General features: G+C 32.7%; 1 protein-coding gene and 1 long non-coding RNA gene across 3 annotated transcripts; both read left to right on the top strand.

The window, feature by feature from the left end:
- The first annotated feature begins 54 nt into the window (after positions 1 to 54).
- On the top strand, positions 55 to 1,185 carry LOC105434546. Its single transcript, XR_968628.2, has 2 exons — positions 55 to 261; positions 642 to 1,185. It is a non-coding gene; the product is annotated as an uncharacterized LOC105434546 (long non-coding RNA).
- A 2,633-nt stretch (positions 1,186 to 3,818) lies between these two features.
- On the top strand, positions 3,819 to 12,682 carry LOC101210096 (ubiquitin-like domain-containing protein CIP73). 2 transcript variants are annotated; one of them, XM_011650422.2, is made up of 16 exons: positions 3,819 to 3,970; positions 4,999 to 5,124; positions 5,399 to 5,516; positions 6,667 to 6,744; positions 7,734 to 7,852; positions 7,940 to 8,014; positions 8,103 to 8,264; positions 8,640 to 8,709; positions 8,797 to 8,975; positions 9,267 to 9,431; positions 9,574 to 9,645; positions 9,732 to 9,861; positions 9,947 to 10,366; positions 10,712 to 11,043; positions 11,231 to 11,308; positions 12,104 to 12,682. In XM_011650422.2, the coding sequence occupies exons 2-16, from the start codon at positions 5,002 to 5,004 to the stop codon at positions 12,110 to 12,112; spliced, it is 2,130 nt and encodes a 709-aa protein (XP_011648724.1). In that variant the 5' UTR covers positions 3,819 to 3,970; positions 4,999 to 5,001; the 3' UTR covers positions 12,113 to 12,682. The 2 variants fall into 2 exon arrangements, with proteins under 2 accessions (XP_011648724.1, XP_004139265.1); XM_004139217.3 differs by lacking the exon at positions 3,819 to 3,970 and adding an exon at positions 4,000 to 4,143.
- The last annotated feature ends 4,278 nt before the right edge of the window (positions 12,683 to 16,960 follow it).

The raw sequence follows: 16,960 nt of genomic DNA, 5'->3' as shown, positions 1-16,960 counted from the left end.
TTTATATATATATATACCAATCGATATAAATACTAGCCTTCCCTAGAAGTTCATTGGATTAAAAAAGAATATATATATATACCATCAAATCAAAAACTCAAAAAAGATACTCAAAGTTAGAATCTTGTCTTCATTCTCGTCGCCATTGTTGCTCTAAACTAAAAGCTTAGCTTTCTTGTTCATACAGTACTATATTCCAAATGAAGCTCCCTCCAATGGCGGTTCTTCTTCTTTTCCTTATGATCATGCTTCAAGCTCAAGGTATGTACCAGCTTTATTGTTAATTAGTTTTGATCTCAAATATATATCTTTTCAACTTGGGTTTTGTTTTGTTACCTTTAGAAACATTATTACTCTATCTTGATTTTTCTTTGTTTTCAAAATCAAGTTAACGTTTTGAAAACGTTTTTGGGTTTTTTTCATGATTATATTTTTTACGATTCTTCTTTATTTCGTTTTAAATACTTAAAGAAAGTTCAAATATTCTGTTATAAGAAAAGAAAAACTTAAGGAAACATAAATTTCAATAACAAAAGACTACAATTTTAACATACATTAATAGTGTTTTTATGCACTTACAAAGTTATTCGATGTCCTTTGTCAAGCAGAAAAAATGAATTTTCTTTTTGAACTTTTTGAAGGGATTCGGTTGTTGGAGAAAGGGATGAGCAAAGAGTACAAGAAAAGTGGAGGTTTTTTGGTAAATAAAAATGGTGGAGATTCATTGATGACAATGAAGAAGAGAGCCCCAATTAGGGCTTTAAGAAAACCATATTCACATTGGCTTCCAGGCATTCAAGAAGATTATCATGGACCAAGAAGCCATAAATCTAGGCACCATTGACTCTCTCTTTTTTTTTTTTTTTTTTTTTTTTTTTTTTTTTATGAGATTAATTATTATTATTTGAGGCGTACATATAGAATCCAAACGTTGGATCGTCATTATATTCTTTAGTAAAATTAGTTAACAAAGATGGAGCAGATTGAAGAAATCATTCGAAGAGCTAGAAACGCAATGTGGTTGTCAACTTTTTATATGTACGATAGAGAAATTAACCATGTTTGTAGTAGCTACGTTGTGTAGTTTTAGCTTTTAACTAGATCAGTTGAGACTGATTATAAATTTTGAGAATAAAATTCTTTATTAAATAAGATTCAAGAAAATGTTGAATCTTCATTTATTTACTCTCCTGTCTGAATTATTTGTATGTGTTTTATTCTACCACGGTAATAAATTGGCTTTGATAGTTGTGTGTTATTTACATTTTTTTTAAAAAAGAAACCTGTTGATTGAGAGGAAGAACCATTGAAAAATGGAAATAACAAATGAAAAGAAAAGGGTATAAAGTGTGGAATATTTAAAAGTACTTAGTGACCAAAGTATAGAAAACTCTCAAATGAATTAATTACTTAAAAGTTGATTTAAAAGAGTGACATCTATGCGGAAAAGCTGCAACATTTTTGGGTCTTTTTTGCTAATTTAATATGCACATGTATTGAGAACCAAATATGTTGCAGCTATACATCTTTGAGTTTTCTTCTAATTTTATCTCATGCAATTATAAAATATATGCTATGAAGTTACCACAAGACTTGTGCTCTCTATCACGGCCTACTGAAATTTAGAGACAAAAGGCTTTTCTCAACGGTCTCGTGGGTAACTCAAACAAAGAGGAGTATATGACTTACCTAGACACATAGTCAACTTATACAAATAGAAGAATAATCTACCAATGAGATGCATAAATTATAGCCCGAGTTTAATTCAATATTATTTTAGGATTAACTATCCTATGTAATTTATATGGCGTGTGATTTGAATCAGGGAGCAAAGTTGAAAGAAGTTGACCTATACTAAATTTGTTGATGTTTATATTCATTTAAAAACACATTGCTATGTCTAATAATATATAAAATATGTCTATATATATTCACTTCCTGTTGAAATCACGTATATGACTGAATAATTGGTAGTCACAAACTTTAGGAAATTATATACATAACATTAATCATCATTGTCGTTACTCACATATAAATGTTTATCTAGTTTAACAATGTGAAGTAGGAATTCGTAAATTTAACCTAATTTTAATCGTTAGTAAATAATTTCAATTTTTTATATTATCCACGAGAATTTATCTTTACATATATTAAAAATTTTAAAATTAAAATAGAATTATTGTATCCATTGGACCATATAGATAAAATGACAACTTATTTTAAATTAATATTCATATATTAGAAATAGAATGATGAGAAATTTTCAAATATAACATAATAGAAAAAAATATTTACAAAATATATCATAATTTCATAATTTATATAAATGATAAACATTAATAGACATTGAGTCTCTAGGAGTGTTATTGGCATTCATTGATAGAAGTCGTCTATTAACAATTACAATAGTTTCCAATAATTCTATATATTAGGGGTGTAAGTCTAACCCGAATAACCGACCACCCGAACTATCCAAAATAATATATAATAAAAATAAAATTACGAGTGTTTTATTAAACTATGATATAGAAAGTTAGCGTTTTTAATTTTATTTCAAAAATTTATGAAAAGTGAAATAAAAAATTTACAAGAACAAGAACAACTTAGTAAAAATGATCATACCCACGAACTCATTGGTATTCATTTACAAACATTGAAAAGTGAAAGAAAAGAAAACCCTACAAAAGCATATAAAAAGTAGTATGATACTATTCTTTCTTGGTACTTTGCTAACATCAAAATTGCTTGAATCCAAGATAAATTTATTCAATCTAAAAGATAAGAACTTATTTTCTTTTCCATACGATGTGCGAGGATATAATATTTCGGAGTGAGAAGTGAGTTTTTATACTTTTAGTTATTATAGTTTGTGTTCAATATATAAATTATTTTAGTTTGAGTTGTAACAAGACGTGTGTTTAAAGTGTAAATCATTTTAATTTAAAAGAAAAATAGCAAATAAAAAAAAGGAAAAAAAATAGAGTGACGAATAGCTATTTTTATTAGAAAAATAGAATAAAGTGAGTAAAATGGTAAATAATTTAGACATTATATGATAACACAAAACAATGTTACTATTTTAATTCCCCATTCACATTTTTATAGACATGGGTAAAATAAACGAAGAGAAGTGCAACCAACACACAAAATCATACAACGTTGGCTATGATATCGTGTATCCTTCTCGTGCAATTTCGTTTTGGTTCCCTTGCATAGTTTGTTTTAATTGAACGATCACTCATATTCACATTGCTTTCTTATTTTTCTTTTTTAAAAGATGCTTAGAAGAATTGAGCAAAATATTAAACAATCTTCCACTTCTAAATGATGTCACAAAATTTAGATTTATATCAATTAGACTATTCGAATCTTAAAAGTAAAAAGCATTAAACTTTTAATTTAGTCGATAATGAAAGTTGAAAGTAATAAAAAAAAAATGTGTGACAACTAGCTAGACATTTTTTAAAATTGAAATTATATTAAAGGTTTTAGTAATATAAATACTAAGACAAAATTTTCTCGTAAAATGTATAAAGAAGAAGAAGAAGCATATTGGTCCTTTGTATAGAAAGTTATTATTTTGGGAGATTTTGAGCCATTTTCCAATTTCCATCTTTCAAACATTTAAATTAATAGCAAAATAGTAAATTAAAAAACTTCTTCATTAATTTTGTTTTAAAATTAACTTAAATTTCAAAAACAGCTTCTTAAAATAGATAACAAAATAAAAAATCACACAAAAATAAGTTAATATTAAAAAAAATTACTCTAATTTCCACCAAAATATGAAAAGAGAAAAAGGGGAAAAAAAATCCCATTTTTCTCTCGCAAGGGGTGGGAAATTCAGTCAGTAAGGTGTAAAAATTGAGCTAGTACAAAGCTCTCGAGGGCCTCCCCATCTTCCCTTCTCTTTTTCCCTTGCAGGGTCTCACCGCCCCTTCAGAATCACCACCACCCACCTCTCTTCACTGTAAGATTTCTCTACCCCTTTTCCCTTTTTGATTGTTTTAAACTTCTTTTTTTTTTTTTTCCCTCTCTTCCCCCTCCCACTTCCATAGAGGAACCATCGAATTCCTCTCTCTTAATCATCACCCATCTTCCCTTTCCCCTTCATCCTTCACTGTGCCTCGTTTCTTCAAAAGGGTATTCATTATTTTCCCTCTTTTCACTCTCTCTTCCTCTGATTCCTCCATCTTTTTCCTCATCTGGGTCTTTTTTCTTTTTTCCCAATATGAAATTTTGTTGTAATTAGTGTTCTGTTTTCTTGTAGGGGGTGAATCTTGAATCCCCTTGTCGTTGTTTTGATTTGGGAACCCTATGATTGTTCTTTTTGCTTGATTTTCATTTTTCTCAACTGGGTTTTGATTCTTAGACAGCTTACTTGTCTGTGGTATTTCTGCTCTTGTGGAGACGCTGAATTAACTTAGGGCTTGGATTGTGTCTTTTTGTTTTCCCCTGTGATTTATTTTTTGAATTCAATGGCTGATCGTTTTAAATGGATGATGGGTGTTGAAAGAGTTTCTCACTTATGATAAGTTTTTAACTTTGATTAGCATTGGTGAAGAGAACCCGGAGGAGGAGGGATAGAATAAAGAGGAAGTGTCTTAATTTTCTTTCAATTAGGTGGTTGAACCTAATTTATTATTTTGAAATTTAGATGGGATGTCTTCTGGTTATGGGCTTAGCATATCAAAGCTTATGTGCAAATGTTGTCGAAGAAAGTGAATTTTTTGTTTTACACCAAAAAGCATGTTTCATCTGTAGCAATATTAGAAAAAAAAAGATTGCAGTTAAGGCGTTAGTTACAATTTTTCGATCATGATGTCTATGCTTCATGCATGTCTCTCAATTAGTTCAACGCAATTTGCTTCCTTAATTTCTGTAGTCGGGATAGCAATTAGTTACAATTTATCATGCCACAGAACCAAGCACTGCAAGCTTTATTTTCCATTTTAAGGGATACAACGGGAGTAACTTACTCTTTTTCCTTGTTTTCAGAGTATGGGAAGCAATTTTATTGGCGAAGCTACCAGCTGTGGTGAGGCTGATGGGTCTGAAACCACTATTGAGATTAAGTTAAAAACTTTAGATTCACAAATTTATACTCTCAGAGTGGATAAACAGGTTAATATCTTCACTTTCTCTTAGGTCATAAAGGTTGAAGGAAAGTTAATTTTTCTGATCAATTAACTCAAGATGATGTTTTAAAATGTATTTATAATTTAAAGAATTTCAGTGCCGCTTTCCTGGGACATTTCAAGTTAACATGTTAAGTTGCTAGAAATGTGATAAGTTAAATGGGTATTTGAATTTTATTCAAGTTTTGTGGCTTCAATGAAGATCTATTGAAGAGGCTCGTTTCCGTTTCACAAAAATTAATTTTTGTAAACTTGTATAGATGCCAGTCCCTGCTTTGAAAGAACAAATTGCTTCTGTAACTGGTGTGTTATCAGAACAACAACGTCTTATATGTCGAGGAAAAGTTCTCAAGGATGATCAGCTCTTGTCTGCCTACCGTATCCTCTATATAATTTTACTATATGCCTTTACTTTTCACAAAACATTGATTGAATTGATATTCTTGTGATTTGAAGTGCTCCTTTATTTAGGATTTTCACCGAGTCCTGAGATAATATGTGATTCATGTCTTTATACTTATATACAATACAGATCCACGTGTGCAAGATCAATGAAAAGTGAAAAAAACATGGAAATTTTGTAACTGAATACTCAGCCTATTTTACTTGGTATTTTTGTATGCTGATTTGCATAGAAGCAAGAATATATCAAAAGTTTAATGAAAATATAAAAGAAATAGCTTCCCGTGAAAGTATGGCTATGGGATATCATAATCAAGGAGGATCAAGATTGTGCTCAAGTCTTGGTTATTCATCCAGAAAAGAGCTAACTGTAAGGGTTGCTGCTTTTCAGTGATAAGTTTAAAGATTTATCGAAGATCTGGGAGAGATCCAAGTTTGTGGCTAATATTAGTGTGCTCTACCTTTTTTTTTGTTCTTCTTTTGCTATGAATACTTTGTTTTAATTCCCAGATGGAGCACCCTTCAGTAAAGACTTAGTTATATATAAATATGTTTGATAAGATTACTTTTTATGTATTTTCAAAACAAAGTTTTCATATTTCCTATTAGAAAGTACTCTCGGTTGGATAAAGTTTCAGGCTAAATTGGGTGTAGAGATATTGTATTTATTAAGTACTGCTCACAGATACTATATAGGCTGCTTGGACTGTGCTTGTGTTGTATACGTGGTTTTGATTTAAACTTGTGAGAGAAACAATAGAATTTTTTTAGCGCTCTAGAGATCTTCAAGTGAAGTTCGGCGATTTGTTAGATTCGTTGAATTTATAGGGCTTTGCCACCAAACATTTATTGCGATGATTTGTTACGCGTATGGCTTATTTCTCTTGCCCCTTTCTGTAGCTTTCCTTGTTGACTTTTTTCTTATATGCCCTTGTATTCATTCATTCATTCATTCTTTATTCTCGATGAAAGCCATGTCATTCACTAAAAGCAAGAAGAAAAAAACCCCCTCTTGTGTAGGGTGGATTTTCATGCTGTACTGCAAGTCATTTATTATTACATATCTAGTGTTCACATGACCGTTCAATTGAAAATCTATGGTAAGGTGTTCTTTAATGGGAGGTAGATGTTGAAGACGGTCACACCTTGCATTTGGTTGTCAGACAGCCTCTTCCACCATCAGAGACTTTGCCCAATCGGCCAGGTTCGGTTTGCTTTCATGCAAAAAAATTCCTTCATAGACAATGCTGAATTAAATATTTTCTATGATCCTTGTTGCATATCTCTTGAAAGCAAAACCTGTTACTCTCGTTTGTTATAAAAGACTGAAGGCAACCTTGAGGCATATATATAGGCATGACTGCATAATTTTTAAGTTGTGAGGCATGGACTACTGGTATAGCGATTATGTCAAGTCCAAAATTTCAGCATTATCACTAATGCTAGAAAGAAGACCAGGCAGTTCATATCAGGAAGCATTGTGGAAGGGAACAAAGAAGGGAGAGTGTGTGACCTTTTAATTCATAGTTGCTAGGGAAGGAGAGAGATGAAATACAAATCATCACTATGATGAAGCATCATGGACGGAAGGAACTGGCAGGAATTGGCGTACTATGGAGAAGAAGCATCCTATGGTGGCTGTGTCCCCAAAACAGCATGTACCCGACAAAGAGAATCAGAAGCACATGTTTAATCGATGCTGTTCCCCTTGTACGGCATAACTTAAGGCTGAGGCAACGATCTTATGGCTTGATGTAGTCTAAAGCTATTTTTTGAAATATTTTATTTGGAAGGAATTAAAGAATTTTCAATGATGAATGTAGAAGTTGTGAGAGACGTTTAGCCAAAGCTTTTGGCTTTTACTTGGTATGCTTTTTTGTGTGCTCTTTGGATTGTATTCCCTGGATCTCCACTTAGCTCGATGCAAAATTTTCTTCTTGTTTTATCAATAAGACCTGCAGTTTTCCAAATCAGAAATAGAGGGTTGAAGGGACCTTTGTACTTCCTAATTTTGTAGTGTTGCTCTACCATAATCCCGTTGCACAACTTAAATCATATTAGACTCAGATAAATTAGATGGAATTTCTTATTTTGCTTCACCGCTTAGATCACTTCAAACTATGCTTCAAACTGACATTCTACCAATACCATTGCTGTATTGACTAACTTTCTATTTCTGAAAGTTGTTTGCAGAGACTGATCCAAATTCAAGTACGAGTCGTGTTCATAGCAATCGGGTGGCTCCGGGTGTGGTGATTGAAACTTTTAGTATGCCTGTTCAAGGGGATGGTATGCCCCCAGAAATCAACAGGGTCAGTCTAGGAGGATGAAGACGTTCTTTCAGGTTCTTAGTATAGTCTGTTTTAGGTGTGTAACTAAACACTTTTTTTCCTGCACAGATTGTGTCTGCCGTTCTAAGTTCAATTGGACTTTCAAATTCTGTAACTGGCAGTGATGGGATGGATGTTGTCAGGGTAAGTTCTAGGTTCCTTAGTTGTCTGTTCATCTTGTGTCTTCGTATGTATGATTCTATCCTGCTCATATGAATTATGATGACTGAAGGAAATTGACCAACAAAGATCTGGAGAACGGGTGATTGCAGCTGGGATGATAGATTTGAACCAGCATCAATCTGGTGACAATGGCTCAAGGCCACTTTCTGATAGGTTTCATGGCACTTCTGGACATCCATCAATTCCTTCATTAGGATCGTTCCCTCCTCCTGTAAGTTGAAATTTGAGGATTCTTAGGTGCTCAAGAGTCTTTTTTCAGCTTAAGATTTACATTATGTATTTTCAAAAAAGTCAATTTGTCCAGGGTTCACTGAACTACTGCTTGCACTCTATGTGATTTCTATCAACAAAAATCAAAGTTACCCTTATTTTCAAGTAGAAGTATAGTTGAACGGCTATACTATTAGATGTTTTTTGACTTCTAAAAACGGAAGCAACCTTTGCAAAACAAACAAGCAAGTACCAACTACTGACATTATTTTTGGGCTATTATTGTACTTCAGTACTTCATTCCATGAGTTGTTTTTTTCTTTTTCCTGAAATTCATCTGGTTGAAACGAATGGTAGTGATTCTTGGTGTTTGCAGGTGATTCCTGATTCTTTGACAACTTTGTCTCAAAACCTTGGAAATATGAGGCGTGATTTTGAAAATATTGGTATGTTGAGTTCCGTTTGACAACTTATCTTATGAAAGTCTCCTCATGTGTGTGTATAATATTTGTTTATCATGAAATGGTTGGCAGGCAGAGTTGGAGGAAATAATGCCCAAGAAACTAATATTCATGGAGATGAGGAGAGCAGCTCTAATTCCTCATCTCGTCCAAGTACCACCCAAGAAAGTTTCCCAACTCCTGCATCGTTGGCTGAAGTCATGCTTTCTACCAGACAAATGCTTACAGGGGAAGTCTCAGAGTGCCTACTTGTGCGTTCTAACTATCTAATACTCACAAATAGTGTAAAATTTTGGCCTTTCTTCTATAAAGGGTTTGATAATTAGTCCTTTATTTTATCATACGTTTTGTTTCAACTAGTGAACTTATTGGTGTATGCAAATGGTTCAATATTGTTTTCTTAATGAAGGAACTAGGTTTCGTTTTTTCCCTTTTGATGAGTTATAGTATAAAAGCAAGTTCTAACATAAGAGCTTATAGCCGTTTCTTCTGTTGATTAAGAGGAGAACACAATTTATTTTTTATACTTTATTTGCTGGTAGCAACTCGCAAGGCAACTGGAGAATCACAGAAATGTTACTGATCCGACATTAAGGATGAACACTCAGTCTTCTGCATGGAGAAGTGGAGTTCTATTCAATAACCTAGGTGCATATCTCCTAGAACTTGGTCGCACTATGATGACATTGCGAATGGGTCAAAATCCTGTATGTTCTTTTCTTCCTTTTCTTTCCCCATGGTTTCCTTTTAATTTATATGGTTTCGTCATTTCTCTCTTTCTATGTTTCATTATTTGGATGGTATCTTAACATTCGGTGCATTTATTTCAATTTGATGTACGATCTGCAGTCAGAAGCTGTTGTTAATGCAGGACCTGCGGTTTTCATTTCCCAAACTGGTCCAAATCCTATAATGGTTCAGGTAATATTTTCATACCTGGCTGGGTTTTGACTATTTTCTGGGTTGAGTGTATACCTTCTTCTACTAATATTAACTTCTATCAACAGCCTCTTCCCTTCCAACAAAATGCAAGCTTAGGCCCAGTTCCCATGGGCACCATGCAGCCTGGCTCTGCACTAATTCATGGTCTTGGTTCTGGATTTCTCCCAAGGCGCATTGACATACAAATTCGAAGGGGTAACCTACAGACTTGGCCTTTTCTTAACTATTCTTCTTTTGTTGGATGTTTAGAAAAATTATATTTACTTCTACTAATTTCTAGGTTCACCAACTACGGCATCAAATGGCAATCCAGAGGAACGCAGTGGAGCTCAACAGACTTCAGGGCAACAAGAAGCAGCCAGAGGTGCGGGTGAAAATTCCACTAATCAAGCAACCACTAGGGTCGTAGAGGGCCCAAGTGTGGGTGGAGAATCTGGAGTGCGAGTAGTGCCAATTAGAACCATGGTTGCAGCATTACCTGGACCCTTTAGCCGCTTACCTTCAAATTCTTCGGGTAATTCATTTGGGTTATACTATCCTGTTCTCGGAAGATTTCCTCACCCTGCTTCAGGAAATGCGAGGGCCGAGCGAGGAAGTCAAGCTTCATCAGAGCGTCAGTCTACTGGCCTCCAGAGTGAGCAACATACCATTCTTGAATCTGTTGTAGAACAGCAAAATGTTGAAGATGCTGCAAGGGATGGTAATCCTTTTATTTTGAGGCATAGGATAGATTAATTTATTAAATATTGGAACTATGAATTTATTGATGTTGCATATTTAGTCTATTGCCTTACATGCCTAACTTTGTTGGAAGTTTAATCCTACATCTGTAAGTTAGAAACAGTTCATATATTCATTGAAAAGATCAGATACAAAGTCAGGAAGGGGGCAATGGGATCCACTAGCCTATTGTTATTACAAATTAGTTGATTATGCATTGTTTATTCCTTTAAATAGAGACTTGCAGTCGTAAAATCAGGGTTCAAGGCAGCAGGTGTGAGTATTATCGAATGCACATAGTACTGACGTCAACATATTTTTACAGGTGGGGCCCAAGGTACCCTGGAGTCTGAACGACAAGTTCCCAGTAATGTTGTCCAGTTTCTTCGGACTCTCTTTCCCGGTGGTGAAATCAACATTGAAGATGCCAGTTTCCAGGAGATTAGTGGTTCTATTCCTGCTCATCATTCAATGGCATCAAGTTCTATTGCAAATGTTCAAGAATCAGAATCAAGAACTACTGACGAAGGAATGTTTTTGTCCAACATATTTCACCAAATCATGCCATTTACAGCACAAGGAGGCAATGAGCCAGATATGCCTTCAGTAGAGGCAAATGCCTCTGAGCGTCAAAACACTCCAGATTCTTCTGCACAAGTAAGCAATTCTGACAAGACCGCCTGTGATCTATTCATTGTGCTGCTCATTTTGAACAAGCAGTATTTATCTGTTGCAAATTATGACTCCATGCAGACTTGAAAATGAGACAAGCTTGAATTTCCATTCTGCATCTTCATATGCACATTCTTTTTCAACAAAGATCTAAAAAAGTGGGTTTTTGCAGGCTTCAAATCGGGATGCCGAAACATCTCGCAGGCGTGGTGATTCAGAAGCAGGTGCTCCAAGCTCAAAACGTCAAAAGGTGCTTTCACTGAAAAAATATCATTGTTTATATATATTTGTTTGATTGATTTAATCATTCCATGCATGCATATCACCAGATAATGTTGTTATAATTTGACTCGGGTTGGTAATATGATACCTGCTGTGCCAATTGTTCTTTCAAGAGTAAGTATGAACATATAGGTGCATTGAACTGGGGGCTTTTGTGGTGTGTTTGGCCGTTGTGGTAGTCTCTGATACCCATGTGTAAATTTTCTTTGTTTTGCAGTCTTTTGCAAATTTGTTCTAAAATCCTAGGGAAATTCTGAAATTATAAAACACAGTATTTAGGTGCCTGTTGAATAACCCATTTGTTTCTAGTTTGCTATTTAGAAATGTTTTTGAAATCTTAAAGTAGAAATTTTACTTCATCGTATTATCAAATGAGATTTTAAAAGGGTTTCTCTCTCTCTTCCTTTTTTGGAAATTTTCTCCAGGTTTTAAAAGTGTTCTTAAAATTTCAAAACTGAGCAAAGTGTTTAAAAAGCGAAGTTTCCAAGCTTTAGTATCAAGCTTCGATCTTTTCTAATTTGAACACTACTCTTTTCATTAATTCAATGAAAAGTCTGGTTTTCGTTTACAAAATAAAAGCATCAAAATTTCCAAAACAGAGAACTAGGAAAACTCCCCACAATGGTGTCTTAGCTTTTTTTATAATCTATGATCTGGGTCTGGGCAAATATTTCATCATGAAGTGTAATCGAGGAATGGATTATAAATATAATATTAGTAATGCTAAGCAGAGTTATCTTTGTTTTATGTTTTCTTATTGCAGAAAGATTGACGCAACTAGATATTATGGATGGGATCTTAATCTGCAATTGCACCTTCAAACTTCTGGGAACGAAAAATTATCACCAAACAGAGTCAAATTAATGGTGGAATTCATTTTGAGAGTTTCAAGGAGAGCACCACAGCCTTTGCCAATTAAGTGTACTATTTTTCATTCTCTTTTTTTGCATTTCCTCTCCCTCCCTTGGCTCCACCCTCCCCCATCACCTTGTACGATATTGTGTGACATTACTATTTTACCCCTCGCCCCCCTTTGCCCCGTAGCTGGAACCCGAAATGGAAAAGAAGTAAAATGAAAGCATTCTTGAATTTACAGTGTTCCCATATTTGTGAATGACCATAAAACTATTAGATCAAGTCCTTATAAAGCACATCTTCTGCTTCTTGAAACTGTGATTTGTCTTCCATCTGAGATTGCAAGACTGCTCCAGTTGAATTTCATATGTTTTACCCTTATTAAGAGAGCTCCAACACTCATTTTCCCTTTGTATTTGCCTTTTTTAAGTTACAAACAATGTTGATATGGAAGAGAAATAGAGTAATTGCACAAAAATTTGAAGCACTCTTACGTTTGTTATCTATGTGTTCTTGTATTCAATTTGAGGGACCACCCACATGATCTCGTCTGCGTGTATATATGGTTGGTTTGTACTATACGTGTCAAAAACTTAATTGTTACTCTTTCCTTTGACTCGTTTTTTAGGCAAATATGGTTTATATTTGACACTAAGGTCGTGGATTGGTGTCAGCTATCTTGTGATTACAGTTGAGACCATAGGAATTAGATAGTTTGTGAATCTTGAAGTCGCTGATGTGAATGTTTTATCAAGCATGAGTTAAGACGGACAATGATATTCGGTCAATTTTGGTAGTGATCGAAGTACTATGACATGGATCATCTGGAATTTGAATCAATGTAATGTGTTAGTGTGATTAGATCTTGATTGCATCTTGTTTAATGTTTATGCATGAATATGAACTCTTTTAGAAAAGCGTTTAATACTATGAATTAAAAATTGAAGTGCAAACTTAGATTTGATGATTGAAAAGATCTTGATTTGAAGAATAGATCTAGGTTTGCACATTTAACATATAGCTGTATTTGCTTCCAATAGAGAGAACATTTTGCAATGTCAAGGTCCACCACTTGCTTATGGGGCTCTACATTGTTGGCATTACCCCATAAAAAGTTGGATGTTGTTGGATTAGAGATACAACAAAATAAGGCATCTTTCTTAGGTTGGCTTGTATATAAAATGATTTGCTGATTGGCATCCAAGGTAAGGCTGGAATCCTTGTAGTCACTTTAAAAACCTTTGTTTTTGTGGCCCATTTTTATGTTTGCATGTGGGTTGTGGCTTTAGATATTCTTTTATATTATCAATTTCCTTTCTAAACATCTCAATCTCTTTCCCAAGGCCATTACTCTTTGGTGCCTCCTTAACCTATTTCATGTGATTGATTCTACGTTATAATTGGAGAGAGAGAAACCAACTTTGTTGCCTCTCTTCTGATTGCTTTTTTATCATGATATTGTTTGTTTTTCAAGATTGAAACGTACTAAAGCTTATATTTTGAATTCTATTTTGTGTTAAACTTACAGTAATTCTGCCATCACTTTTTCATGAAAAAACCAAGTAGTAACATTTTCTGTTGAGAAAGAAAGCAAACAGTTTCTCTTAAAGAGTATGATAATTACTAGGAATGTTATGTTAACTGGCTATCCAACTTGTTCGTACCTGTGATTATTGTTTGATTGTGATATAGTTTGTTTTTTGGGAGGCTAAGAAAGAACAATGTATCTCATATTTCAAATGTTATTTATGTTAGCCTACATCAGTTCTATCACTTTTTTCTCACTCAACAATCGAGACCAATTATTACTAGTACGTGTCGAGAAAGCAGTTAATTTCACTTAAGTGGGAATTACATCCATCCAACTCATTCATACCTTTTGTAATCTCGTTGGCTTGAACTTGTCTTTCTTTGAACACGATTCTCTTTGTGTACCTACAAGCGATTTCCACTTCATTAACTCGTATGTAAGCAGATTAGCTAAAGCACCCTAAATTGAAAACAACAAAACCAACTAACCAAAGAAAGAAAAGTAGAAAACGGGACAACGCATCAATATATGAAAAAGAAGTGACAGTGATATGGTTCTTTTTGTTGATCAGGATATGAAAAATGGTGGATGGTATAATATGCAAGTGTTGAAAGTAGGAAAAAGGAAGAAAAAGAACAAAAGTTGAATTAGATTGTTAAAATGTGGGAAAGTTGTTTGCAAGATAATAGAATATTTATGGATGAAGAAACTTGTAAATCATGAGGTTAAACAGTAGAAGTAGTGGTAAAAGTGGAACAAAGAAAGAAGCTGAACATTAAAGTTGTCCACTTTTTAGATATAAGGCTAACCAAAAACCACTTTTAATTTAATCCACTTTATTCCTTCCTTCTAGAAATATAAAATTGGTTCCATGTCTAATCTTTCTACGAATCATCAAATTTAGATTCAATCGTACGTTTCAAATGTCAAAATCTTAAAGTTGTTGGATTTACGAGGTGATTGATATGGCGCATATATGTGAACTTGCTTTAACTTGAACTACAATTTTTAGTACATCTTCTAGATAGAGGATCAAAACTTTGACATTTAAAGAGAATTTCACGAGTAATGTAAGAAATTTAAGTTTTAATGCTATCGAAGATATGAACTACGCACATTCAAAATTCTCAACCAAATGTTAGGTAAAAGGGTATTTGATATGCAATTAATAATAGAAATGAAATGGGACCATAAAGCCATGTTATTGTTGGACATTGACATCTTAAACCGACTAGAAAATAATAATTCATACTCAATTTAATTAATCTAATTTTTTCGATTTGAGTTTTCAAACTTGTTGTTTGAAGGAGCTCTCCATTCCAATTGATATTTTTTTCACGAAAAGCAAACATGAGATAACAAATCTAGTGTTTCACTAAGATTTCGAATTGTTGTCCCGAATTCAAGTTGATTATATTTCATCTCTTTATAGACGATCCAATATTTCTCAATCATGCTTCTTGCGGATCTGATCATATCTGTATGATAAACAAAAAAATCATCAGATATTTGATATCTTTCTCTTTGAATGTGATATCAACTCCAACGATAGTCTCGTTAGATATCTTACACTGGAATCGATCCAGTTCTCCCATTACTATAAGCCCTAGTCAGATCATTTAAGCATGATACATTTTTTAGTTAATAGGAGAACCTAAATACTCTCTTTCAGATCTGATTTTTTTTCCTTTTGAAATATACAAGGTCGCAACAATTAACCTATTGATATTGGAAGAACCAAAAGATCCTTTCAAAATCACCTATGAATCTTTAATTTGATATATTCATACATTTTTTAGAATATCAGAAAAAATATAAGTTTATTAGATACAAAATTAAAAATTCACGAATCTATTAGGCACAAACTTAAAAGTTCACACTACAATCTTATACCCATTGTATTTATAAATCTACCCTTCAACTTATTTTTCTCTTACTACAAACTTTTGCTTCAAGTATCATTTCCATAATTCCTAAACAAAACATCGAATTTCTTCTACAAACTAGATGAAACCGATTAAAATGTCAATTTAATCTCTATATTTTGAATTCGTTTAATTTAAGTCATCATATTTTCAAATATCAAACTTTAGTTCTTGTATTCTTAATAAACTTTAAGTTTAGTTTCTCAAATATGTTATAAAGAATGGAAACTCGATTTAAATATATGAACGAAAATGATATTTTTTCAATAAAAAATCCAACTTGTCCATTTCGATTTGAGAGAGAGAAATACTTTTAAATGAAAACAATATGCAAAAAGAAGAGAAACCAAAATTAGAAAAAAGTCATTATCATGAATGCATCATTTTCCAATGGAATTTCCTCTCAATTTTTCATCCCCACCTATCATTTACTCAAACCTTCATTATCACATCCCTTTGTAACAATTTATTGAATTAATTAAAAACCCACCGACTTAATCAGTAATAATTAAAATAAAATTAACAATACTTAATCAACTTTTTCTAGGAAACATACAAATTGTTATTTGGCATATTAGGCTATTTAATTTGTTTACTACTTTTTATTTCTTCTTCTTCTTCTTTTTGGAGATTAGAATTAAAAGTATAAACAAATTTTAAAAAGTAATAAAAGAAAATGAGAGGTTAGTGAATGTGTTGCGTGGCCCTATGTGACAAAATGCTAATGTGAAAGGAATAAGAAAATGGCATAAAGTTCTAAAATTTAAGACATATTTGACTTTTCAATTTAAATCATTACTCATAATAATAATAATTTCTAAAATATCTACTTCCATTTTATTATTAAAGTGATGGGTTACTTTTCATAGATTTTTCTCAATGGATTTAGATTTTTAAAAATACAAATCTCTTAATAAACTTAATATCTCCAAATTATTATTATTTAAATAAAATAATAATAATTATTATTATTATAGTTAAGAAAATGTAAAAATAATGAGAAGTATAATAGATTTTTAGATTGTTTGGATGATAGAAACTTATAAATATTATTATTGTTTATTTGTTGTCGACGTAATTTAAAGTTTTGTTATATTTTATAAAGAGTTTGATCTATTTTGCTATATTTGAAAATAAATGCTATAGATGAATACATTTTTTAAAACTTCCAATGAAAACTCTAATAGATAATATGTTTTTTAAAAAATGCAAAATAAATATTGGAAGATTGTTTTAAATGACAAAATTGTTGAAAATATAGAAGAATTCTATTTTTTATTTAGACCACAACTAGAATTGGTGGATTCCA

This window comes from Cucumis sativus, chromosome 2 (genome assembly GCF_000004075.3).
Source record: "Cucumis sativus cultivar 9930 chromosome 2, Cucumber_9930_V3, whole genome shotgun sequence".
Lineage (NCBI taxonomy): Eukaryota > Viridiplantae > Streptophyta > Magnoliopsida > Cucurbitales > Cucurbitaceae > Cucumis > Cucumis sativus.
Note: the sequence above shows the minus strand (reverse complement) of the source record. Positions and strands in the feature narration are given on the sequence as shown.

What these genes read in the sequence shown, in the direction of transcription:
- LOC101210096 (XM_011650422.2), top strand. Translation starts at nt 5,002, where the DNA reads ATGGGAAGCAATTTTATTGGCGAAGCTACCAGCTGTGGTGAGGCTGAT. An exon ending in GACTTTGCCCAATCGGCCAG is followed by an intron (nt 6,745 to 7,733) that starts GTTCGGTTTGCT and finishes AGTTGTTTGCAG; the next exon opens with AGACTGATCCAAATTCAAGT. An exon ending in ATGGGATGGATGTTGTCAGG is followed by an intron (nt 8,015 to 8,102) that starts GTAAGTTCTAGG and finishes TGATGACTGAAG; the next exon opens with GAAATTGACCAACAAAGATC.